Source organism: Crassostrea angulata, chromosome 2 (assembly GCF_025612915.1).
Source record: "Crassostrea angulata isolate pt1a10 chromosome 2, ASM2561291v2, whole genome shotgun sequence".
NCBI classification, from domain to species: domain Eukaryota; kingdom Metazoa; phylum Mollusca; class Bivalvia; order Ostreida; family Ostreidae; genus Magallana; species Magallana angulata.
The window spans coordinates 3,926,577-3,953,454 of NC_069112.1; the positions used below are offsets into that span (position 1 = coordinate 3,926,577).

General features: G+C 37.5%; 1 protein-coding gene across 1 annotated transcript; it reads right to left on the reverse strand.

Annotated features, from left to right (window-relative positions):
• Nucleotides 1–14,292: 14,292 nt before the first annotated feature.
• LOC128172884 (uncharacterized) lies at nucleotides 14,293–18,280 on the reverse strand. The gene is made up of 2 exons (XM_052838594.1): nucleotides 16,772–18,280; nucleotides 14,293–15,031 (listed from the first exon to the last, which is right to left on the reverse strand). The coding sequence occupies exons 1-2, from the start codon at nucleotides 17,634–17,636 to the stop codon at nucleotides 14,496–14,498; spliced, it is 1,401 nt and encodes a 466-aa protein (XP_052694554.1). The 5' UTR covers nucleotides 17,637–18,280; the 3' UTR covers nucleotides 14,293–14,495.
• Nucleotides 18,281–26,878: the final 8,598 nt, after the last annotated feature.

The following is a 26,878-nucleotide window of genomic DNA, read 5'->3' on the forward strand; positions in this document are numbered from 1 at the left end:
AACCCTTTTCCCGGAGAAATATTCCTCTTGGAGTGCTATTTAGAATGAAATCGGGCCGAAAATGACAGGAGTCGAAATGTGTGGAATTAAGGTCTTATTGGGTCGACTGACATTAGACAGAGAAGGAGTGCAAGAAGAAACAGAGTACACAGGTATGCAGATAGATTTGACGTTAACATCAACAACGTCAAACTTATTTACTTCGCGAAGTAAATAACAGGATAACAGGCATAATCCTGTTATTTACTTCGCGAAGTAAATAAGTTTGACGTTGTTGACGTTAACGTCAAATCTATCTGCATACCTGTGTACTCTGTTTCTTCTTGCACTCCTTCTCTGTCTAATGTCATATTGACTCCTGTCATTTTCGTGCAGATAGATTTGACGTTAACGTCAACAACGTCAAACTTATTTACTTCGCGAAGTAAATAACAGGATTATGCCAATTGGTTTGCATGCAAGGGACACATGGTCCCGACCCTTGAGAATTTTTAAACATTTCAGAATAAAACAAGTACAACTTACATATGGCACTAAATAGAATAGCTAGGGACGGTCTCAAAATTTTCTGAAAAATTTCCACAGGTCAGCACAACGCTCAAACTACCATAGGTTTGGTAGCTTAATGTATACCCATGCAAATAATCACCAATTGATTTGGGGGGGGGGGGGGGGGTCAATCAACTTCTTTTCGAATGATATTTCGTGTTCTGAACCCACCCTACTTTTCAAGCACAAATCTGAAAGTTACCAATTAACACTTCTGCATTGATCGCTAAAACTCTAAGGGTAGTTTTTTTCATATCTGATCGAAAGTGTTATAACGAATTGCTGTCTTTTAAAAAAGGATTACAGTACAAGGACCATGTGCATGTGTTTCCAACGGAAACATGAAAGCCTTAAGATTATCAGAAATTCCACCTAATCTAGACCCCCCTCCATGCAACCACTATTTGTACGTTGTATTACGTACATGTATATGTATATCCTTGACTTTATATCTCAGAATTTAAAGGGTTCATACTTCTAAAAATTCTATAAAAAATTATGGTCTACCTATTCCTGAAGTTTGCATTTATAGTATCAGGTAGGCTAGAGTACCGCCAGCTACCTCACGATACGATACGTATCACAATACACTTATGCAATACAGCATGTATCACGATGCAGCTGCTAAATGTAAAAATTGAGTATAACATGCATGTATTTTGTATAATTGTGCTGTTTCCTTGTTGCATTCTTTGATATGTAAAATAACAAGTTCAAGAGATCTTGATGACTAGAACACAAACAAAATACTCAGTGTCATTAACTTTAAATCAAAAGAATGAAGAGATATGGCTTGATGAGAACAATTAATTTAAAAACAATTCTTTAAAAATGCCATCATATCTATGTATTCAGGTTTTAAAGTGGCTCTGAGCTGTTATGTCGCCAGCACTTGAAAACATTATCTCAGATGGAACAGAAGAGGCCGGAATTCCCAAGTACAGCTTGGCCAGGTGGGAAAGAATGGGATAATATAATATAATATAATATAATTCCTGTCTCAGTCCAGTCCAAAGCATTAAATGTAACATGGAATTCACTTCATTTTGTCTAACTATTCCTTTCTCTAATCCCTTTCCAATGATTTTCTCCAGTCTCCCACTCCATGCTGTGATGTCCTCATCTTCTCTCTGTATTGCTCCGTAAAATTCTAATAATAACTGTTGTTTATTTTCTACACTGCCGTACACGCTAACTAATGTTTCTAAAATATCGCTTAATGGTTTATCCGGGCCTTGGTACATGACTATTCTGGCTGCTGATCCTGTAAGCGACCTTCTGATGGCGAAATCATTTTGTTCTGTTGTGTAGCCCGAGTCTTTTAACACCATCTTCACTTCAGACCTCCAGATGTCAGAGGTTGTATCTCCTTTGTTATCTCCAACGGATAATGTTCTTATTTTCGGGGGATACGGAGACAAAGTTGTCACAGATCGTGTCCTTGATATGCTGGATCCCTCGGATGGTTAACTGAGTGGGGGTATCTTTGGTTTTACATCTTGTCTTACCCCTGTTTGTTCCACTTTACTAGCACCTGGTGGAATATCTTTTGTTTGGGCTATACAGTCTTTCATCCATTGTCCAAGTTCTGCTGGGTTATTTCCCTTTGGATTTAGTCCCATTGATTGAAATGTGTGCAGCATCCTCTCATAGACCGCTTTGTCAACTGGTTCGGACTCAAAAGGACTAGTTGGCTGAGTTTTGATGACATTTTCTTCCTCTTCGCTCATGATGAACGATAACTAAATTCAGAATCACGATAAATTTGAACTTGGAATTCACTTATTTCATTCACACTGATTTCACAACGAAACCATAAGTGATTTAAACTTTGGAGAAAATTTAGACCATTGTCGAAAACAGGAAGTCCGCAAAATATTTATGAAATATGAAAATGTTTTCACCAACAAACCTGGTCATTGTACCCTGACGGAACATTACATCAGAACAACAACAGAAACACCACTATTTCAAAGACCGTATAAAATTCTTGAAGCAAAACAAGCAGCCGTGAAGGACGCAATTGAAGAAATGTTGAAGCATGGACAAATTCAACCATCAAATAGCCCTTGGAGTTAACCAGTTGTCCTTGTAAACAAACCAGATGGAACTATCAGAATCTGCATTGACTACCGAAAACTCAATGAAATAACAGTGTCAGATGCATACCCAGTCCCAAGAATCAGCGACATCCTAGAAAAAGTTGGAAATGCCAAATTTCTAAGTCATTTCGATCTGACCAAGGGATACTGGCAAGTTCCGTTGTTAGAAGATTCCAGAGAAAAATCAGCCTTTGTGACCCCATATGGACTTAACGAATTTTTAGTTATGCCATTTGGAATGAAAACCTCACCTGCAACATTCATACGCCTAATGGACAAGGTGTTACATGACGAGAAAAACGTTGTTACATATTTTGATGATATAGTGATTTTCTCAGATTCCTGGGAATCTCACCTTGAGGATATCGAGAATGTTGTCAAGAAATTGCAGTAAGCTAACTTGACCGTTCGCCCTTCAAAGTGTAAGATAGGAGCTACACAATTGAAATGTCTGGGACACATTGTCGGGAATGGAAGCGTACACCAGACCCATCTAAAGTACAGGCTATTCAGGACTTTCCTCTTCTGGTGACGAAGAAAAACCTGAAGTCGTTCTTGGGATTGACGGGCCACTACCGTGCATACATAGCAACATTCGCCGAAATTTCCGTATTGCTAACCAACATGTTGAAGAAATCTGAACCGACAAAATTAAAGTGGAACTCGGAACTAGTGACGGCATACAAACTCTTGAAGGAGGCCTTGATGACAGCACCAGTCCTAATTACACCAACATATGAAAACCCATTTATTGTCCAAACTGATGTAAGTCAATACGCAATAGGAGCCGTTCTCAGCCAAGAAATGATAGATGGTGACCATCCAGTATCTTACAACAGTAGAAAACTATTGCCCCGAGAACAAAACTACTCAACAATTGAAAAAGAACTTTTGGCAATTGTTTGTGCCATCAGTTCTTTCTCCTATCACCTGGACGACAGGAAGTTCTTTGTTGAGACAGACCATAATCCACTTAGCTGGCTTCATCGCATGAAGGACAGAAATCAAAGACCCTTACGTTGGGCCCTTTCATTACAACCGTTTGATTTCGAAGTAGATACCGCAGAGGCACTAAAAATCAAAATGCAGACAGTTTATTGCGTATATAAACTAACTATCCGAGTGTATTATAAATAGTGACAGTGAATTAAAAAAAATGTGGACTGTTAACTATTGCTTTTACATTGAGTATAACTTGTGACTTTTGGACTGTAAACTGTTAATGGATTATTAATGGACAATTTTTCTTTCAATGTAAAACAGTGAACTTTATTGTTTTGAAATATGTATTATTTCCTAATTTTAGTTACCCTTACAATTTTAATTTTGAAAAAATTCAATTTTTCTAGTTAAATTTTTATCTTAAGGACGGAGGGGTTAAGAGTAAATTGTAACCTTAATCTCATTGTAGTAAGAATTCTACAAATTCTTGTAAGGTCAGCAAATGATTATAAATTATCGCTCAAATCGTGGGACTTGGCAGATTTGGTTCCAATTAAATTTTAGATTATAAACAGGCTAGGCATTTTCACATTAACCTTTGTTTTAACTTTTAATTACCTCCATCCCGTCAGTGGGAATTTGACATTTTATTTCTATTGAAAAGATGTTGTATAAGCAATTCTGTCAGTTTTTGTTTAACCTCGCATTGATACACTCATGGAGTAAACTGATGCGAAATCATTCGATTGTGTTCAGTTTTTTGCGTGTAACAACAACTTATGCACTGGTGCAGAGACGACAACTTGCCCATTCTATGAGGAGATTAATGAACTCTATTGCAACAAAAGTGGTACAACACTAGCATATGTAATGTCATGTACATGCAGTTCAGCGCCAGTATTTATGTTATGTTTATAAGTCGGGCTCGACATTCTATTATTTCCCCTTTTGTGTATTGCTTATGTTCACCGCCGTTTTCTGAATAAACGTGTTGTGCTAATACTCCGGAGTTCGGTGTGTACTGATTGGCGTGGTGGCAGCGGATTCGTCCTACGTCTCAGAGAGGAAAATAAAATCCTGCACCCGAGGAACTAAGAGGTGTTCTTATATAACTCTGTGAAGAATTCAACGCACAACGGTGAGGTAAATCATGACCACTGTTCGCGCGCCAAAACAATGGCCTCTCGGAAAAGACGAGACTATAAATACATTTCAAAATTGGAAGCAGAACATTTTATATACACTTTCCCTCGATCCAAACTTCGCCCCTTTCTTGGTAGGCAACTTCCAATGGCAAAAGAAATCAAAGAACGCTCCGTACCGCGGTTTTACCGACGATGGAGAAGATGTGGCCGAACGAAAGCGAAAAACAAAAGAACAAAAAGCAACTTTGTTAGAACTAATGTTAGGGCAGATAGCGAATTACTGCCCATTAATCTCTAGAAATTCCATAGTGGATAAATCGACCTCAATGGAAGAAGTCTGGCAAAAAATACGATTGCATTACGGTTTTCAGTCCACCGGTGCACATTTCATTGACTTCACCAACATCAAGTTAGAACCAGGAGAGAAGCCAGAAGACTTGTACCAAAGGTTAGTGTCATTCGTGGAAGACAGTCTACTGAAGCATGGAGGTGGTATCTCCCATAACGGTGACCCTATTGATGAAGATGAAGAACTTACACCTACACTTGAAAATTTCATCGTACTAACGTGGCTGGGGCTTCTCCACTCCGACCTGCCAAGACTCGTTAAACAACGATACGGCACGGAACTACGATCACGAACTCTCACTTCCATCAAGCCTGAAATTTCACAAGCCTTACATTCATTATTGGAAGAAATTCACACCATGAATGATGCAAAAGTGATGAGATCGCAACTCCAACCGTTCGCCAATTCTCCCAGACACCGACAACCACGTCAGGTACAACTTACCTCTCGTCCGTCGCTACCTAAGAAGTGCCCTCTGTGTAAGGAAGCAGGAAGACCAGATAACCACTTCCTCAGTAAATGTAAATTCCTTCCAGAACGCGATAGAAACTACCTTGCTAAGGCCAGACAAATCATAGGCTCTGATTCAGATGATGAAGAGGACCCCTCGTATCAAGAAGATCTACAGTCGACGGTTTGCTGTTCTCAACAAAAACCGACTCAAGCCTTTCGGGTACAGATCAGACAGTCCCCCTACTTGGACACATTTCATAAACACCACCATGTACGCCTCACCATAGATTCAGGTGCTACGGGCAATATGATACGTTTGTCTACCGCCGTGTTACTCGATGCGAAAATCCAAAGCACATCTCAGTCAGCTCACCAGGCTGACGGTTCCTCTCCATTGAACGTTGTTGGTGAAACTAGACTGTTCTTCACTAGAGATGATCACTCATTGTACTTTGAAGGCTTGGTTGTTGACAACCTTGACGTTGACATACTAGCTGGAATTCCATTCATGGAGTACAGCGACATATCAGTACGCCCAGCCAAGCGACAACTCGTAATTGGTGGACAACATACTTACTCATATGGTTCAAACTCCGCATCAGCTTCACAACACTCGATCCGCCGTGCTATAACAGTGCGTGCTGCGTCTACCACCACCATATGGCCAGGAGAGTACATCGAAATTAACGTTCCAAGCGATTTGGCTTTGCCTGACCAATGCTACGCCATCGAACCTCATCATCCTTCGCCAAATCTTAAAACTAGTGACAGTACTAAAATGTGGCCGTGTCCTGACATACTACACAGTGTTTCAAACAAAGTGAGGATTCCCAATCTCACTCCAGAACCACTTACAGTCAAGCGCCATGAACACCTTTGTCAGATCCGACCAGCCGTGATATCAGACAACATCACATCTGAAGTTGCCGAATCGTGCATTGGCTCCAAGAATAGTGAACAACAATTGCGCCCAAAGAAAACCCTGACAGCGAAGAACAGTGTACCTTACTCTTCTACAGTACAGTTGGACCCGCATAATGTTCTTACCAAAAATGACAGACAGGCGTTCCTTGACACTCTATCAGAATTTGACAATGTTTTTAGCCCGTCATTACCCGGTTACAACGGTAAAGCTGGACCGTTCCAAGCAACAGTTAACATGGGACCTGTATTACCTCCACAGCGCAAAGGAAGGCTTCCCCAATACTCGCGCAACCAACTCTCCGAACTCCAAGAACAATTCAATCTACTAGAGGAACAGGGCGTCTTTATACGTCCAGAGGAGATTGGAGTAACTGTAGAATATCTGAACCCATCATTCCTAGTCAAGAAACCAAATGGTGGATTTCGCTTGGTAACGGCCTTCGCAGATGTGGGTAGATACACAAAGCCACAACCATCCTTGATGCCCAATGTAGACGGTATTTTGCGACACATAGCCCAGTGGAAATACATTGCGGTATCAGATCTAACAAAATCCTTCTACCAAATCCCATTGTCCAAATCATCTATGAAGTACTGTGGTGTTGTGACACCGTTTCGAGGAGTGCGCGTGTATACCAGATCGGCCATGGGCATGCCTGGATCAGAGACCGCGCTCGAAGAATTAATGTGCCGCGTACTCGGAGACTTACTAGAGGAAGGCGTTGTTGTGAAACTAGCTGACGACTTGTACTGCGGCGGCAACTCACCTGAGGACCTCCTAAATAATTGGACATGAGTCCTTGCCGCCCTTCAAAAATGCAATCTGAAACTGTCACCAACCAAAACCATCATAGCTCCAAAAACAACCAACATTCTCGGATGGGTATGGGAAATGGGCAAACTCAAAGCAAGCCCTCACAGGATAGCAACATTATCTAGTTGCTGCCCTCCTGAGAAAGTATCTGGACTGAAGTCATTCATAGATGCTGTGAAGGTTCTTAGTCGAGTCGTCCCTGGCTGTGCTTCTCTCATTGCCCCATTAGATGATGCGATCGCTGGACAGGATTCAACAAATAATGTCAGATGGACCGACGAATTACTAGCAAACTTCAAAACCGTACAAGACGCTGTTTCCTCCCATGAAACAATTCACCTACCACGCCCAAACGACATACTGTGGATTGTTACTGATGGTGCAGTTAAAAACCATGGAGTAGGTGCTACATTATATGCTACTAGAGATAACAAGCTACTTCTCTGTGGATTCTTCAGTGCGAAGCTCAGAGGAAGACAAGCCTCATGGATCCCCTGTGAAATAGAGGCACTTTCCATAGCCATTGCCGTAAAACACTTCAGTCCTTACATCATACAGTCCAGCAACAGAGTGTGCATTCTAACAGACAGCAAACCATGTGTCATGGCATTTGAAAAACTGTCGAGGTGAATTCTCTGTCAGTCCTCGAGTTTCCACATTTCTCTCCGTGATCAGTCGGTATCAACTATCTATACGCCACGTGAAAGGTGCCGCAATCTTACTACTGATTTTGCAAGTCGTAATGCTCCGGACTGTGTCGAAGCAAACTGCCAACTATGCGCATTCATTCGGGAATCCGAAGATAGTGTGGTGCGCCAAACTTCCATCGATGAAGTCCTTAATGGTACCTCCAAGCTCCCTTTTACTGGACGATCCACTTGGCTAGCTATTTAAACTGAATGCCCAGACTTGCGTCGTGTTTGTGCTCACTTAAAGCAGGGTACCAGACCATCGAAGAAATTAAACAACATTCGATTAAACAACATTCGCGACGTCAAACGATACCTACAAGTAGCCACTATTGCACATGATGGCCTCCTTGTTGTAAAAAGAGACTCGCCATTTTCTCCTACACGTGACTGTATTATTGTCCCAAGAAACGTCCTACATTGCATACTAACTTCATTACACGTTCAGCTGAACCACCCATCGTGTCACCAGCTCCGCACAGTGGTAAACAGATATTTCTTTGCCTTAGACATGGATAAAGCTGTTGAAAAAGTCTCCGAAAACTGCTTCCATTGTGCTGCTTTACGTAAAGCGACACACACAGCAACAGAACAGACAACATCAGAGCCCCAAGTCGCCATAGGCGTCTCATTTGCTGCAGATGTAATGCGACGAGAAAGGCAATTCATCTTAGTCCTGCGTGAATGCGTTACTTCATATACATCTGCCATCATTATCGACAACGAAAGAAAAGATTCTCTCCGAGATGGCCTCCTTCGTCTGTGCATTGAACTCCGCCCCCTAGATGGCCCAAATGCTGTCGTTCGTACAGACCCCGCACCAGGATTCCAGTCTCTTGTTGATGACCCTCTGCTCAGGAAGCATCGCATAATGATTGAAATTGGTCGCATCAAAAATAAAAACAAGAATCCTGTCGCAGAAAGAGCCATCCAAGAACTACAAGAAGAAATCCTTCGCCAGGATCCTATGCCAGGCTTCATAACGCCATTGCTATTGACTCTTTCCGTTGCCACGCTCAACTCTCGCATACAAAACCGTGGTCTCTCTGCACGAGAAATGTTGACCCAGAGGGATCAGTTCAGCAATATGCAGCTACCAATAAAGGACAGACAACTCATCGAACAACAGCATTCAAACCGCATTGAAAACCATGCACACACTGAAGCCAGTAAAGCTCCTGTATCTGGGTTCAGACCAGAACCAGAAATCCATGTCGGGGATCTGGTGTACTTATACAGTGATCGCAACAAAACACAAGGACGCGATAGATACCTCGTGGTTTCTTGTGACCAATCATGGTGTAACGTGCGCAAGTTTAAGGGTAATCAGCTGAGAAAAGCATCTTATCGTGTAAGAAAGAATGAATGTTACAAGGTTCCTTGTGCCATCTCTTCAAGCCTCTATTCCGAACATCTTGCTAACATTGCGTCATACTCCTCAGAGGAAGAGGATGAAAATCTTCCACGGACTCCTGAAGAGCCCCAACCTCCCAGCCTTCCAGATATACCTGATGAGATACGCTTACCCCCAGAGGAGGATATCTACCCAGAAGTAAGGGACGACGGAGTCACTCCTGATCTTCATTCTGACAACCACACTCCTGATGTATTTGATCAGCACACTCTCTCACAAACTCTCCCACATGTCGCTACCAAAGCAGTACCATCTCGTCCAGTCAGACAGAAAACCTTACCCTCATATTTACAGGACTATGAACTTTACTAGTTTTTTTGTATCAGTTTTTTTGTAAGGGGCAGAATAATCCCCTATGGTTTGAAGGTAGTCTACCTTATGATAACCATTTATCTCTATGTCAAAAAAAAAAAAAAAAAAAAGAGATCACGCCAGTATTTATGTTATGTTTATAAGTCGGGCTCGACATTCTATTATTTCCCCTTTTGTGTATTGCTTATGTTCACCGCCGTTTTCTGAATAAACGTGTTGTGCTAATACTCCGGAGTTCGGTGTGTACTGATTGGCGCAGGGTCATCAAAAGGGTCATCACAAGATACATCATCATCATCAGCGACATCATCTTCGAAAAAAATCACTAACAGAAAGAGAGCAGACCAAACTTCGTTACTGGAGGAGTATTAGGAAAATCGGGAACAATTTAGAAAAAATAGATTAGAACTTGCAAAACATGAAAAAAAAATGAATATAATGGAAAAACTAATCGAAACCAAAGAAGGCCATACTAATTAATCAACAAGCATTTTCGAAATTTTATTAGTATTATGCTCTTTAGTTCACCTGAGCCGATGTTCAAGTGAGCTTTTCTGATCAAGCAAAATTTGTTGGCTGTAGTTGTTGTCTATGTATACCTTTTACATTTTCATTTCTCCAAAACCACTGAACCAATTTTAACCAAAAATTGCACAAATAACATGTAGTTAATTTTCAATATTGCGAATTAAAATAAAGGGTCACATCCTCTTTCAAGGTGAGATCATTAAGAACATGAAAATTTGACGGCATTTAGAAAAAAAATCACTTTTAAAAACCATTTTGCCAGAAAAGCTGAAACTTATGTGAAAGCATTTCCAGGTAGTGGAGATTCAACTTTGATCATATTATCTCTAACGTAGGTAGGACCAGAAAAACATTTCCTCAAAATCTAAAAAAAACAAATGGGGTCAATGTTTAAACCAAGGTATATGTGGAGAGGATTTGAAAATCTTCTTAAAACATATCTACTCTAGTGTTAAATTGTCAATTTATTTCGTATTCAATACCATTAAAAGCTGATATGATCAGAATTATAACTTTATTTTGTTGCTCGGGTGAGCAGTATGGCCCCTATGTCTCTTTTGTTTCTACCCTAAGATTTGGTTACAACCTTAAGAAATATTATGATTGTGAAAACAAGGATTACTTTAAAAACTTGCACATCGTCCTGATGCCTACACAACTAAATGTTTCAATTCACTTGCTTTGTCATACATTATGCCAGTAGATAACTACATGTTTAACTGTGGGCTATTGGTACTTTGCGGAACGGAACGGAATGGAATGGAACGGAACAAGTTAAAAGGCGAAACTGAAATTTAAAAAAACGCCATTATTTCAATGGAATCCGTCTTATATGGAAGGTTTTTTCTCAAATGTTGATGTTTAAAAGCACTGTGCATTACAATAAATATGGCACGCATTGCCCTATAAGTCATTACTCGTTTCTTTCCCGAAAAAAACCCCAAAACGCACTGGTTGTTTTCAGATGCAAGATTGACCCTGAACATATACATTTGAGATTTAAACCAAACTCAAAAGATCTATGCGCAACATCGATTAAAAATAATGAAATAATCTCTATTCTAAACTAGAGGTACTGTGAGCAAGCTCACAACTGATACCCCCCGCTAAGAAAAAATCATAACTCATGTATTTTTTCTATTATAGAAAATATTGGATGAATCTATTTCATCGTCCATTTTCTATAAATAACAACTGCTCTTTTTTTTAAAACTGTTAATGCTTATATGAGTACACAAACCAATTTCTATTCTTAAAATTCCATTTTAATTCAAGTTAACTGTTAATGCATGAGGCCCTTTGCATCCTTATGTTAACAAACATGACTCGAATCAAACGAAATTCCACATGTCAAGCAGCCACTTAATATAAACGTATACTGAGCCCGATTTTTTTAAAGCTGCTTGGTCCGATTTTTTGGTAATTACAGTATCAAAATTTTTTTCATACAAATCATTTATCTTAGAAAGTGTTGGACTTTCTCCTATTTACACCAGCAGAATCAGTCTCCTTTCAAAGTTAGAAATAATCAAAGTAAATAAAAATAATTTCTCTTTGGGCAAACGAAAAAACAAACCAAAATGCATCACGGGAATGTTTAGAAAAGGAAACTGCATGGTTTCGTCCCCCGAATGATTGGGGTTATTCACCCGCATGCTATGCATCGATTGTAAAGAAAGCAGACTTTAGAAATATTGTCTAACAGAACGTACAAATGTTTATTTGTAATTTGTTTGATCATTTCGACCTTTATTTAAAGCATTTTCAAATTCGTAATACAACCATTCCCGTCTCGTCGTCAGGGGTGAAATTTAATATGAGGCGAAATAACGCAGTACCTTATAATGTCTTTTGTTTTGTTAGCAAATTTTGTACGTATTTTTCTTCATTGAAATTTGGCATAATTGACGGGTAAAACTACTGCAATGTCTATAATTATACATATACTAAGCATAGCCATCGTTTAAAAGCGTGCATAAAATTTGATATAAAATCGGACCAAGCAGCTTTAAAACAATGACCTAGAACTTCCTCAATTGACCTTTGGTCAAGGTCATGACACACTCTCAGGTTATAAGCATTCTAGATGTGAATTAAGAACTTCCAATATTTGTCCATTAGAAAGATATGGACTGGACACGAGTTTTACACTTTTCTGCAAGTGACCTTGGCCTTGCCCAAATGACCTTGGGTCAAGGTCATGACAAACCATAGTTCATAAGCAATATTTGTGTGAACTGAGAACTTCCAATGTTTCTCAATAAGAAAGATATGGACTGGACAAAAATTTTGCACTTTTTCCTGCCATTGACCTTGACCTTGCCCGAATGACCTTGGTTAAAGGTCATGACACACACTTATGTCATAAGCAATCTTTGTGTGAATTAAGAACTTCCAATGTTTCTCCATTAGAAAGATATGGACCGGACACGAATCGAACAGACAGACGGACGGACAGACGGACAAGGTGATTCCTATATACCCCCCCCCCCCCCAACTTCGTTTGCGGGGGGTATAATAATTTTCTTCTGATTCCGTTCCGTTCCGCAAAATAATATTATCCAGGTGAATATTGGTATTTAACGGAACGGAACCTTTAAAACTTTTTAAATAATAAAAAATATCATAACTACTTGACGTTCCTATAAGTTTTTTTCTTCAGATTCTTTAGAGATGAATGAAGCAAGCTATCAAATCAATTCAGTCATCTTTTGTATGTACTTATCATTAATTTCCATGTTTGGGTGTTTGTGTTGTGTACAACGGCAACTCTTAGTTCATTCTTTAATCCATTAAATATTATTGTCACAGCAGAACTAACTAGTTGTTTAAACAAGCAAATCACAATCAAGTACAATTCATATTATGCAAAGCGCAGAATGAATGATGATATAACAAATGCAGTTACTATACTTCTGAATTTATTATGATTCGATTCCGTTCCGTTCCGCTCCGCAAAATACTATTACCCGTGTGGATATTGGTATTTAACGGAACCGAATCTTTCTAATCTACTAAAATATGAAACATATCATAACTTCTCGCCGTTTCTATATTCTTTCGAAATAAATGAAGCAAACTAACAAACCATTTCATCCATTCACACATTTTGCGTATGTGCATATCATTTCAGCGTTTGTGTGCTTGTGTTGTGTAAAACGTCAACTTTTATTTCATTCTTTAATCCATTATATGTTATTTACACGGGTGAATTTACAAGGTTGTTACTCAAGCTAGCAAAAAACACAATGCCATTTCTACATTAAGATGAATTCTAAAATATACTAAGGACATTCGCAAGGAAAAAGATAAATATTCATTATTTACCTTACTTCTGAAAAATGTTCTTCCGGTTCCGTTCCGCAAAATACCATTACCCGTGTGGATATTGGTATATATTTACATTCCAAATATTTTTTGCATGTAAAGTGTGTGAAAATACACTGCAGTTATAAGACCGTAACACACACAGGGTACTCAAAGGTTAGAATGACTAGTTTTATTATGACGTCACAAACGTTGAACGCTGTAAAATGCAACGCCACAAGCGAGAATCAAAGTTCACGCTTGTGGCTGTTACAGTGGCTCTTCCATTAATTTGAACTTACCCTTAGGATAAAACAGAAATTTTGACGTATAAATCACAGACAAGGCAAGAAGTTAAAAAATGTAAATATAAGCATTAAATCATTATTTTTTTAAAGATATAGTCTTATAAGTGCAGCGGTGTGTGCATACAAATTTACATAACGCGCGCTAGCGCGTTACTCAATTTGTATGCACACACCGCTGCAGTTATGAGACTATATCTTTCAAAAAAATAACGATTCAATGCTTAATTAACGGAACGGAACGGAATCTTTCAAACTTACTAACGACAACTCTTATTTCATTTTTTAACCCATATTATTGTCACGACAAAACTAAGTAGTTGCATGGTTAATCACACTAGCATAACGCTATGCTTATATCAAGCAGCATTTATATTATATCAAGCGTATTTGGCGAGTTTGACTGAACGACACGAGTGACTAGGGTTGCCAGAGTTGTTAATAAAACTTGTACCATAGCTTGGCGAGTTTTCTATTGTTAAAAGTGTGGGTTATCTGTACATACCCCACACTTTTTCAAACTCCGCCCACAATGTTAGGAAAAAACAACAACTACCAAACTAAATATTTTTAATCAATCGTCCATCCGTACTAGCTGTACTGAAATGAATAAAAACAAAAATACATTATTAATAAATGGACATTGATATTTGAACGCAGTTTTTATTGCAAATTAATAGTGCAGGAAAAATTCAACTCCAACTTCTGCTCATGCTCCTTTGTCTCACTTTTAATCTTTTTGTTAGGCGTTTCCTCAAGCTCATCCCCCGACGCCGATGGGATTCCAGCTTCTAAAGCACCCGGCACTTCGTGTAGCATTTCCGAGGAGGGTCTTTTGTACTTTCTTATACTCTCCACTGATCTATGTCCAGTTCTTCTCATTATTTCTTGCTCCGGAATTCCCGCTTGGTACAGGGATGTAGCGCATGTACGCTTACCTGAATGGTTTGTGAAGAAACCTGGAATGTTAGCTTCTGTGCACATGCTTTTTAAAAGGCTAGAAAGTTTGTTAACTCCGATTGGTTGGGAACTGAACCGTACACTTCCATTCTCTCCGTTTTCTAGTGGTCTCAAATAAAAACGCTCTGAACCCTTTTCTTTGACGCACTGGATGTAAACTTTATAGATCTCATAAAGAGATTCTTTTGCAAAGTGGTGTTTTAATTCCTTGGCTGTAATATGTCGCTGATTTAATCCTCCTGACAAAAAAAAAAAAAAACCCAAAATTTATTATTTACCTTTGTTAGAAACCACTGCTGCAGATCAGTTAACTAAATAATATATGATTTCGGACTGCAAGATACTCTGTATCTCTGTTGACTCGTGGTCAAATAAAGCCTGGTTTGCTTCCTGTTATCTTAATACTATAATTGCCATATTGTTAATAAACTATGTATCCAAATCAGAAAAAAATGTCCACTTATTTCCTTATAATATCATCAATAAATTCGCCGATTAATTCAATATAAAACAAGTTCTGACTGACCACGTGTTAATATTTACTACAAAAAGTCGCAAAACATCATTCATTGTCATTGGTCAGTGCTATCATTACGGGCCGCCAGGAGGCGGTCCGTTATTTGATACACATTTAAATATTGTAACTGCGTTTCTGCGGGATAGTTTTTTTTTTCATGAATTAATATTATGCTCATTTTTATCAATTATAAGTAAAATTGTATGTAGAAATATGTTTTATGCCTTTTAAAAATATTACATATTTTTTGTTTTGCTTGTAAACGAAAAGTTGGTCATAGACGTGTTTTTATCGAGACTATAATCTATTCGGAAAATTTCGGAGTTTTCCATTGTATTGGGATCAGTATACGGGACATACTAAAGACCTGAAATACTAAAGACCTGAATGACATGAACTTTTATATAAATGATGTATTTGAATTTCTATGTGCTGCGTCAAATAAAATGACCTTGTGTGTGAATTTATTATATTGCCATGTGCTTTGTGGTAGAAAATTATCATAAAATGACATTCATATCATTTTTTTACGCAAAAATATGAAAAAACTGAAAATTTGTATTGACCTGAAAATTTGAGCTAACCTGATTTATTTTTTTTAAATTCTTTTGAAATAACAATGATTATCTTTATAAACTGTAGTGTATAGAAGATTTATAATTCCATTTTGGAAAAAAATTATCGAACTCTATTCTGAATAAAAGTAAAATGTTAAAAACGAGTTGCTGAAAATATAGTTATTAAAATTAAAATCTACCATTAAATATATATTAGTACAACCAACTCGTTATTTTCTTTGTAGTTATGATTTATACAACAATTATATTTTTGCGGCCCATTTGACGCTTGCGTCAATGTGATTTCTTGTTGGATCTGTTTTTGATATGCAAAATAGTATTCATTGCCCTGAAAACTAACGGCCAATCGATGCGCAGTATTGTAATCGAAGTACAAAGTTTGAGCACGCACGGTCAAGCAAATCACACGATTTTGGTGGAATGAAAGTTTGACTGACCATGCATGTGTAGCAATACATTTGAATACGTGATAACACTGATTGGTTAATGGTAGTGTATATACATTTCATGAAAGCAAATAAAAAGTAATCTTATCAAGCTAACTGTTATAAGACTTCTATACCACGCTTGAATACCTAAATGAAAAACACGTGCTTGCTTCCTACAGAAATTAGAGAGCATGCTTTTCGCACATATGTGGGCGTGTCTTTCTTAGATTCCTTGGACTGGGTATTATTAATATTTCAAAGTAAGATCAAATTAACAAAGGTATTTTGGGTAAAGATATAGCCAATCATTTTAGTTAAAATGCATTTTACAAAACAAGGCCTGTTTTGCTCGATTATTACCACAAATACATATTTGCGTAAATGAGAGAGAGAGAGAGAGAGAGAGAGAGAGAGAGAGAGAGAGAGAGAGAAGGGTAAAATAGGGAAAACCATTACCTTTATATGTCTTGTTGGCCCTCCCGGAAAATTTGATAAACTTTCCCTCCTGGTCAGTCCCCAGCTCAAACTGATCCACCGAGAGTTGCCTGTGTTCGTCCACCGCACGCAGTCCAAATAACTTACAATTATAGAAGAACACGGTGTTAACTATAGCCTTTGCTGTCTGGATGCCTAGTAGACCCAACTCCCACAACTTATTTTCTGTTTCCATGCTATTGGGCTCTGCCTGTTTTACATGTGATCCAACACCCTCGGTCGTCAGTTGTGCCATTCGTGCACTCAATTGTTTACGAAATTCGTAAAAGTCAGAGTTTTTTTCGTCCAAAAAATTGCGATGGTTTCCATTTTCACGCATGTAACGGAGTAGGCCAACAGTAATCATGTATAAAGAACGAGGGGGGTAGGGTGATCCATCCTTTTTCCGTGCTTCAATTACAAATTTACCCAGTAATGAGTTGATGTTTTCGGTATCAAAAAGAGCGAGCTCAGGAATGACTGTTTCTTTAGTCGCCATTCTCGCTTTTCTCCACTCCATAAATACGGAAAATGCCCATTTGGTGTTTTTTCTCGTATTCTTGCTCTCTGTAGAGGTAATAAGATTTGATACGTCAGGGTCCTCCACGAAAGCAAACCTGGCTGTTTCCTCTTGTTCGCATTGGAAGTTGTCCTCTAGCGTGTCCATCATGCTGTCTACTGTAAGCGATTCCCCCAGATCAAAATGGCCCATATCAAACACAGACAACTGACTTAGACTGAGTTCTCCAAATAAATACTCGCACTCAATCTCGTTAGTGGCTTGGGACAAGGCAATGTCGTCAATGGTTTCGTCCCAAAGACTTTTCGTTTCCATATTCTCACTCATGTGTCCGAATGAATTGAGAAACACGTGTAAGTAGAAAAACGGGTATCGTGTATAAAGTTTCTATATGGAAAAAATCACGTGATAAGAACGCGTTTGAATGATAAACTTGTTTTGTGGACAGGGTGAATAGCGCCAGCCAATCGGATAAGTCGTTTGTCATTTATTGTTTCGCGCCACATATTTCTAGAAATATTTTTGTTCGCTTATGTTTCATTGATAATCTTTAATATAGAAATCTATTGTATTGTATATTAAACGATTAAACTTGTTTACAACCAAATTAAAAGAAGAAATTGTATTATAGATACAAGGTAGCAAATAGGATTTTTAAAAGAGTAACTACCGCCATCAATTGAATTTACACCGTATTTACTAGTAATTCTCTGATCAGAGGCATCGCAGCGATACATGTATGAGTTCTTGAATATTAAATTGCATTTATGAAGATTCTTTGAAGCAAATACCGGTACTAGATGTCAGAAAATTATTAAATGTGAAAAAAATATAACAACGTATCGCCAAAATATTTATATGATTTTTTTAAATAATTGTTTAAGAAAAAATAATGTTTATCTTTTAATGTGGATAGAAAGTCATTCCATAGTAATACATGAAATACACAGTACATTGTAAAGACACCAAATTTGGAACCATTTTGACTACATGTTTTACGATATATACATGTAATGATGTTAGTAAACAATGGTACAAGTAACTTACCCCATATAATATTGTTGATTATGTGCAGATACCCGATGGGCGTGGTCATAACGACACTCGGGAGCTACGCTCCCTCGTGTCTTTATGACCACGCCCATCGGGTATCTGCAAATAACCAACAATATTATATGGGGTAACTACTACATGTATTTCACGACACTAGTGTTGAACCCGTGTTACAAAAGTTTACTCCTACTTTTAGTAAGAGCACAAGAGTTTCAAGATGGCGGAAAATATGAGCAATTGCGAGTTTGACATATGAAAATTTGAATTTAGGGGTTTCTTAATATTATTATTTATATATCACTTACAAATTTATTTAACCTTTTATATAACTGATATTTTTCTAGATTTCAAGTAGAGTTAGAGATAAACGGAGAAAAATAAAGCATTTAAGTAGCTAATGCTGGGTTGGTAGAAATGTTCAACTCCACAAGTAAAACGCGACAATGATTTTTCTTAGTTTTCGTTTTAATTCATTCTTAGTTACTCATAAAAAAATTCATCATTGAGATGTTTATTTCATTTAAAGATTTTTTAAGATCGGGGTAGTGGGTCGGGACCTTATTAGTTCTGAATAACAGGAAAACTCTAAAACAGATTTGTACAGGATGGATGTTTTAAACAAAACAGATTAAACTTGTAATAGTAAGTACTCTAAAATTATGTAAATTTATAATCAAAGGCCTGAAGGGCCATAATGGCTTACGGGTTTGATATGACTATATTTACATGGATCGAGTATGATTCCCTCTATTTCTAACGGAAACTTTAATAGCTCTATAGAAAGTAACTAGCTACATGTAATTCATAGATCTATAAAACTAACAGGACCAATATCAACATGCCCCATTTGTTGATTGGTCGAACCTTAGTGACCGAAACAGACAGGATTGAAATCTAGACGCCTCTGTTATCAATTGATTGAAACCACCATTGCTTTTAGGAAAATCCTAGACTGCATAAAATAATAATGATGATGTCAGACTCAAACTCCAATATGAGACAATTTGTTTCTTTCTTTTATCCAACGACTGAAGTATATTAACTGTAAATTCATTCAAATATATAGGACACAAAACACTTAAAACCAACATGCTCTCAAATAGCAGTATACCTTGTATTCCTACGCACTATGAACTTGCGCGAGAGTTGGTGCACGGTGCGACGTAACAGCGCCACAGCCAGCGCCAACTCACCGCGCGTTAAAATAATATAACCAAATGATGAAATGTACTGCATGTTATGTACTATAATTAATGAATTTTTATGAAATCTACACCAACAAGTATTATTCCATTTTATTTGTATTTCATAAATGTATATTTATTCATATTTTTCTGGGTTTTTTCTACTTTTTTAAGAGGCTGACCTTCACAAGCTTTTATAAGAAATATAGATTCACAAGGCAGTTCTAACACATTCTGTTTTATTTTTTTCCCTTTGTACAGAGATAAACTCTTTGGAGGGGGGAGGGCAAGAAACAGGCAGAACTCTGCAATTACAGCAAACTTGTTTTGACACCAAATTTAATTAAAATTAATTACTGCACTATAACTTTGCAGTCACTCTCTCTTCACATGACATGTGTACACAGTCATTTTCAGAGGCATACTATACGATGTCTCTATATTATAGTAATGTTACATCGCTTCCGTATATGACTTGCAATCAAACTTAACTGCATATTGTTTTCTTATTTGAGGTCATTTGGTCTCAAGTTTCCAATATTTTTACGACAAATAAACAGTTTAATCATAGCACAACCAAGGTAAGTCCATCGAGGGAACATTGTGCTATTTTTAGATCTTGGAAAATCCCCAACATTCGATAATGGCGGAGGTGTCGAAGAAGGCACATTTTATTAAAACTAGTAGTAATTGCCCCTCTATTTATGCATTTATGACCGACTTAAAATCCCAGTTTCAATATATCTTCAGTTCTTTAACCGTTAAACACTTTCCCCCTTGCTGAGATCGATGTCGATCGAAGTTAGCGACGCTGTCTGCGGGTGCAAACGTTTTTATGAAGATTGAACGAAATAACGACAACTTTACATTAACTTATCACTGTTAGGATCTGAAATAATTGGGAAAAGATTTTTTGCTTATAATACATGTAAGTATGCATAGCGGAAAGCATGGCGGCAGTGTGTGATGCATGGCGGGGGCCTATACCTCTATGCAAAAACGGCCTAGGTAAAACACTGCAGCTAATATTCATTCGCGTTAGATTTCGAGTTTGTTTAAATAAAGTCAATTCATATTGGTTACAATAACATAAGTGATAATAACATATGGAAAATATAATCTTGCTTAAAGATATTTATTATGAACAACAAACAGTTAACTTTGCAACATTCGAATAGAACTATTTTTTGTCGCGCATGTTCAGATAACTGAACTCTTTGCCGTAAAGATTATCCGGCAACTAGATGGCCGTAAGCCATAAAAATCTAAGACAGTTAGCCTTGGGTCACCTGAGAGGAGAAGACATTTTTAACACTAGAGCAACACTCATCGTTTTATTCACATTCATAGAGTCTAGCCTTTGAGCATGCACCAACATAACCTTAGAGTTCCTAGAGACATTTCAATGAAACCCGCCCATTAATTCGCAGCGCAGGGATATCGATAGCATCGTCCAAAAATACTTGATAGCGTTATTTGAAATACATTGATATGACTGATCATATAACAAATGTTGTTACCATACTTATTAATAATTATCTCATGATTCCGTTCCGTTCCACAAAATACCATTACCCGTAAGGATATTGATATTTAACAGAACGGAACGGAATCTTTCAATAATTTGTTTTAAACACCATTTTATGTGAGCTTTTGCTAAGTGCGTGCAATGCAAAACTCTAGCTAACTCATTATTTTTTGTATTTACTTTTATTTTTACGTTGTCAATCAATTCATTTAACGAAAGGTAAGAATCGCCTAAAATTCGCATCTGAAATAAGTTATCGCCCATTAACTGTTTCTTCAACATAAACTTACTAAATTTATCGGGGGGCCGGGGTCCGTTGATAGTTATGTTTTCAAGGGAAGGGGGTTGGGTTACTATCCGGTATGTGTATGTAACCGAGCAGAAAGGAGGCAGATGGTGATTTCAGTCGATTTATAAAGTAGATAAATAAAGCATTGACCTATAAACAAAGAAATAATACATTAGACACAAAATAGAGTTTTACATGTACATTTATGAAATCTTTGACAATAAGCTACCGTTACTTCAGTATTCATTTATAATATAAAAACATGTTTTGTAACAATTTAACATTTGAACTTACAATATATTTTAAATTGTATTAGCAGTTTTTTTGTCGGCGAAGCAATTGTTTCGCTGCAAGTTAATGAGTTGAGTGATGACATGAATTTGTGAACCATTTCTTTTTTCCCGCCGTTTTAAGGCTTTAATAATAAATTCTAAAACAGCGCCGGATGTGATTTGGACACAATGCTGCAGTTACAGCAACTGCATATCCTGGTTTTTGAATTAATTTGATATTTCTTAAAGGCCGGTTCTGGGGTATAAATAGCAGCCAATCGGGGGAAATGGAGGAAATTTCAATTTTCTTGCCACTCTTCACTTCAGGGGATAATTTATCAAATTTATACAAATTTCACCAATTACCACTTTAAGATAGTTGTTGTGTATATTAAGTTTTGTGTTCTGCATTTGAAAATACATATAATTTACTTCAAATGTATGTAATAAGGGAGAATTAATCAATTAAAATTCTGAAGTGACACTGATTTTCAAATTTTCCCATTTTGATTGACAGCAGAGGTTTGTTTACATTACACCGGAAGCTCTAATCTCCACAGACGCATTCAAAATGGTTGCTAATAAGATTATGTCTTAATCATCCTACCTCAGCAAAGAGAGAACGAGTCAAGTCCAATAAATCCATTTATTTGATAAATAAAGAACACATACACTGCATGTAAGCGTGAATATGCATCCTGCTGAGTCCGGCTGTTATCTCCTGACCACTGCTCTTAGCACAGTTTACACGAACCTTTCAGTGACCAGATAAGAGTCCAGTGCAGATGTAATTTTCACAGAAACAAATTCCAATAAAAAGAAATTTTGAACAAAATTTTCTGATTTAAATAAAAATAATGTGTATAATTATATTGTTTTTAATTAAAACAAAAATAACACAGTCACTGCCAACGGTGTCCCATGTATGGGATATTTTTGGGGTTGGGAAACCAAACTCGCACCAAGTTGACAACACATTCTGGTAGAATGTCCCTACGATGGCTTGCAACATTGGTAAACCGAGGGTCTAATTGAAGAACATTTAGTTTTCTCTCTCTATATCTTTCATTAAGAAAAACTCCTCTATGGAAAAGCATTGTCTAGAAAAACTTATACTTTTCCTTTCGGAACGATGTATTTCTTCTGTCAGGTAATGCTGGTTCAGAAGGCCACCACATTTGTGTGTTTCTCCCGTCTGTTATGCAGGGTTTGCAAAAACAATGTTCACATTCATCACAGTTTTGATTTTGCGGGATACAGAATGTCCTCTCAAAGTCCTCAGCACTGATGTCCTCAATCCCAGTTGTATTTTCTTCACATATCATTTCTTCTAACTCCCATTCATTAAAATTGATGAATCGAATTATTGATTCCCTTTGATCAGAGTTCACCCTCAAAGTAATTATACTTGTGTCCTCATTTTCCTCCATTTTGTTACAAGAATGATGGCCAGAATTGGAGGGAAAGTTTTAGGGCATGGGGTACCAAAGGAGATTTCTCTACCATGGCATCATGTATGTGGCCATTTTTATAAGCATTAAATTCTTATTTTCTGTCCATCAAAGTTGTTATTAAATATTTACATGGAAATCTATTACAACATAATAACTATCACCATATTTTCCCCGCATCCACAAATATTTTGATCCCCACTGAGGGCCCACCCCGGGAGCTGGGCTGATAAATAGATTTATTGACATTTGGCGGGATGCAGGGAGTGCCTCCCCACTGTGAAAATATTTCAACTTCACATGATTCATTGTAACTGGTCCATTCCATTTTATTTCTACAAAAGGGTAAATTGAGATTTTTGATGATTGTTTTATTCAAAATATATATATAAACCCTAAGGTCTATACACTTAGCTCTGTAATAACGAAATCACTTGATCACAAAGAGTAAACTTTGAATCATATTTGACTCATAAATATACCTATGGAAATAAAAATATGTATCCTGTTACACCACATGAAAAAATGATCCAGTCCATATTATGAAACGTAAAAGTGCCAGCAATATTACATTTCACAACATAGCAAGTAACCAGTGTAAAGATATTAGAAGACTTCAAGAAAATGTCAGAAACTAAGAGAAAACGGCCAGGTAATTTCAAGTTTGAGATGCCGATTACCGAGGGAAAAAAGCAGGAAATTATGTTAAATCTTCAAAATGTGAGGGAAGTTTTGGTCAGCAAGTTAGGGAGACCAGTTAATAACACGGACATCATGGAATCATTGCTGGATACCTGGAGACAATCTCTAAAAACGAATGATGATGATTTTAAATCACCTGCAACTTACACTAAAGTAAATAAGAGTCAAGAAAAGCAGGATTTTTTTGTGACATCATTGCAAGCTGTAAGAAAACTGATCGATGTTTCAGCATCCCACGGGAAGTACTGTAAAGGGACTCTTGAAGTTAAAAAAGTCACAAAGAGAAGTCATGTGAGTTCATTGAAATTAGTTTGTACCCGGGGCAATAGAGGAAAACATTCCTACATTTGGGCATCATCTCCATACCTACCAAATGGGAAGTATCTTGTTAATGAAAGAATTAACCATGCATTTCTATGCAGTGGAATGTTACCTTCTCATTATTCAAGATTCTATAATGCAGCAGGACTTGGTGTTCTCTCCGTTGAAAAAAGGGACGCATTTTTTAAAATGTATAAACCAATTGTACAAGAAGAATATGAAGATTCGTGCAACACTGCCATTCTTGAAGAAGTTGGATTATATGAAAACTTGGATGGAATAGACATAATTACTGATGCACGGCATGGATGGCGAAAAAATGCTCAAGACACCAGTGTCGTTGCAATTGGGGAGCGATCATAAAAGTTCTTAATTGTGCTCATGTAACAAAGACAGAGGATCCTGTTTCTCAAAGGCATGAGACAATTGGAACACGAAAAATTTATGAAGATTTTGACAACAGGGACATTTCTGTGAATGTGCATACCCACGACAGGAACATGGCCATTAATAAATATGTAAGAGAACGGGAACATGGCTTTACATGTAATCAAAATGATCTATGGCATGGCATCAAAAGTATCAAAAAGGCCTTGACTAATATTTCAAGTGGACCAAGATACAAGGAAGGAAAAACCTGGTCCGAAGAACTTGTCGATAACTTGTCGACCTATTGCGACACATTTTTACTGGGCAGCCAAGCATTGTGAGGGCAATTCTACTACTTTGAGAACTTTGTTGGACAACATTGTTGACCATTACCAAAATGACCACAAGCGATGCCACCCTAGCTCAAGATGTAAACAAGATCCAAATTATGAACCATCAAAAGTTGTGCTTGAAAATCCTGTTGCAATTAAATTACTCAAAAGTGTTATTGTAAATTCCACAATTTATAAATATCCAGATCATTTCAATTTAGGGAGAGATACATACTTTGTGGAAAGTTTTAATAACACTTTGAATGTCTATCAAGACAAAAGAATAGCATTTGGAAGTGAACAGTATGAAGTGCGTGCTTTCCTTGGAACTCTGCATTGGAATGAAAATGTGAATAGAGAACATACCTCAGTATCATTCAAGGCTGATCCAAAAGCCCCTAGACGCTTAAAGGGCAAAAAAAACTATAAAAAGAAAACATTTAACTTTAGAAATAATATATGGATGCGCTATATAAAACAAGTATACTCAAAGCGGGAAAATAAATAGTGAAACCATGTTATGCTGTCTTTTATTTCAACACGTGTCTGTGCTATGCAGGTATCTATTTATAGCTTTACTCTGTAGTCTTATCAGTTGGGGGTGTGGCCTTCTCCCTAATATGCTTAATTGCCGTCCGTGTGGATATTCAACTAGGTCAGATCCGGCCTTTAATTTCAATTATGATATAAGTCTACGAATTGATTAATTTTCGCTGTTTGATTCCACGCTTGAAGAAATTCACCAACACTGGTAAGGTAAGTAACATCTATTTGTGTATACAATGATTTCATATCATATTCAGTTACTAGAATCGTTATACAATTTTTGTCCCTTTTGTTAATTCTCTGAGTTCTGATAACTAAATATTCGGAATGAAGTATTCATCAAATCCCCGCCAGGAGAACTTAATATGAGAAGTAAGGCTGAAGTATTAAGTGCAATTTCCCAATAAAAATACACAGCGCTTGTTTCATCAAAATTGTTCAATATACCTTCATTATACATTGAATACCTTAAATTAAGTTTCTCCTTTTTTTAAGAAAATGGTACCCTGATTTTCCTTTTTAATGAAATCACAGTCCTCTCAGTACATAGACGTCGGAACTTGCAGGGGGGGGGGGCGCTAGGGGGGCTTGCCCCCCCCCCCCCACGTTTTTGCAAATGTAGACCTAACCATTAGGCACATAGCATCATAAAGGGTTTAGTCCCCCCCCCCCCCACGGATGAGGAATTTCATGATTTGGGGGGGAAACAATTTGGTAGGTTTCTTGGTATAGGTATACCCCCCCTCCCCCACCCCCCACGGATTAGGATTTTCATGATTTTGGGAAATAGTTTTTTTTCGCAATATTTCAATTTGCTTCCGACGTGCAGTATCATACTCTTTGCTACATGTATCAATCACTCGAGTGATAAATAGATAAACAAAGAAATGAAAGGTTTAACAAATATTAACAAGATTAGTACGAACCATGGGAGTTTTAACATGAAGGTCTGTCGGAAAACCGAAATAACAGTTTCTTTAAATCTATTTAAATTAAGAACTGCATGGATAATGGTTTTAGTGTACAAGTGGTGTTGTATGTTACTGAACAGTTGATGAATATGAACACCATTTATCATTATAGAATGACACAATATTACAACTTGCGGGATGGGACGTAAGATATGCCCCTTAATCGCAGATCAAGCTATTGTATGTCGAACGGACATTAATTGTGCCCACTCAGTCCGGTCGGAATAATGGTAAGGGCTAAGTATCAAACACAGAGTGACTCTGCGCCACTTTGAGTGCATGATGTGTTAATTTCAACATACATCATATTTGATCTGACAATAGGCTGAAAGAGGGTTGTTTATATAACATTTATCGATGCACACAACAAATTGCGATGTTGGTTTTTTTTTCTAATCCATTTGAGAGACATGCACTGTTGTAAGCAACACCAAATACCTAAATCAGCCACGCGCGAGTCCGGAAAATGTTTCAAGGGGGCGGGGGAGGGGTTTAAAATTGGGGATCGAGGGATAATTGTGTTTGCCGGGGGTCCCTTTTTCGGTAAATTT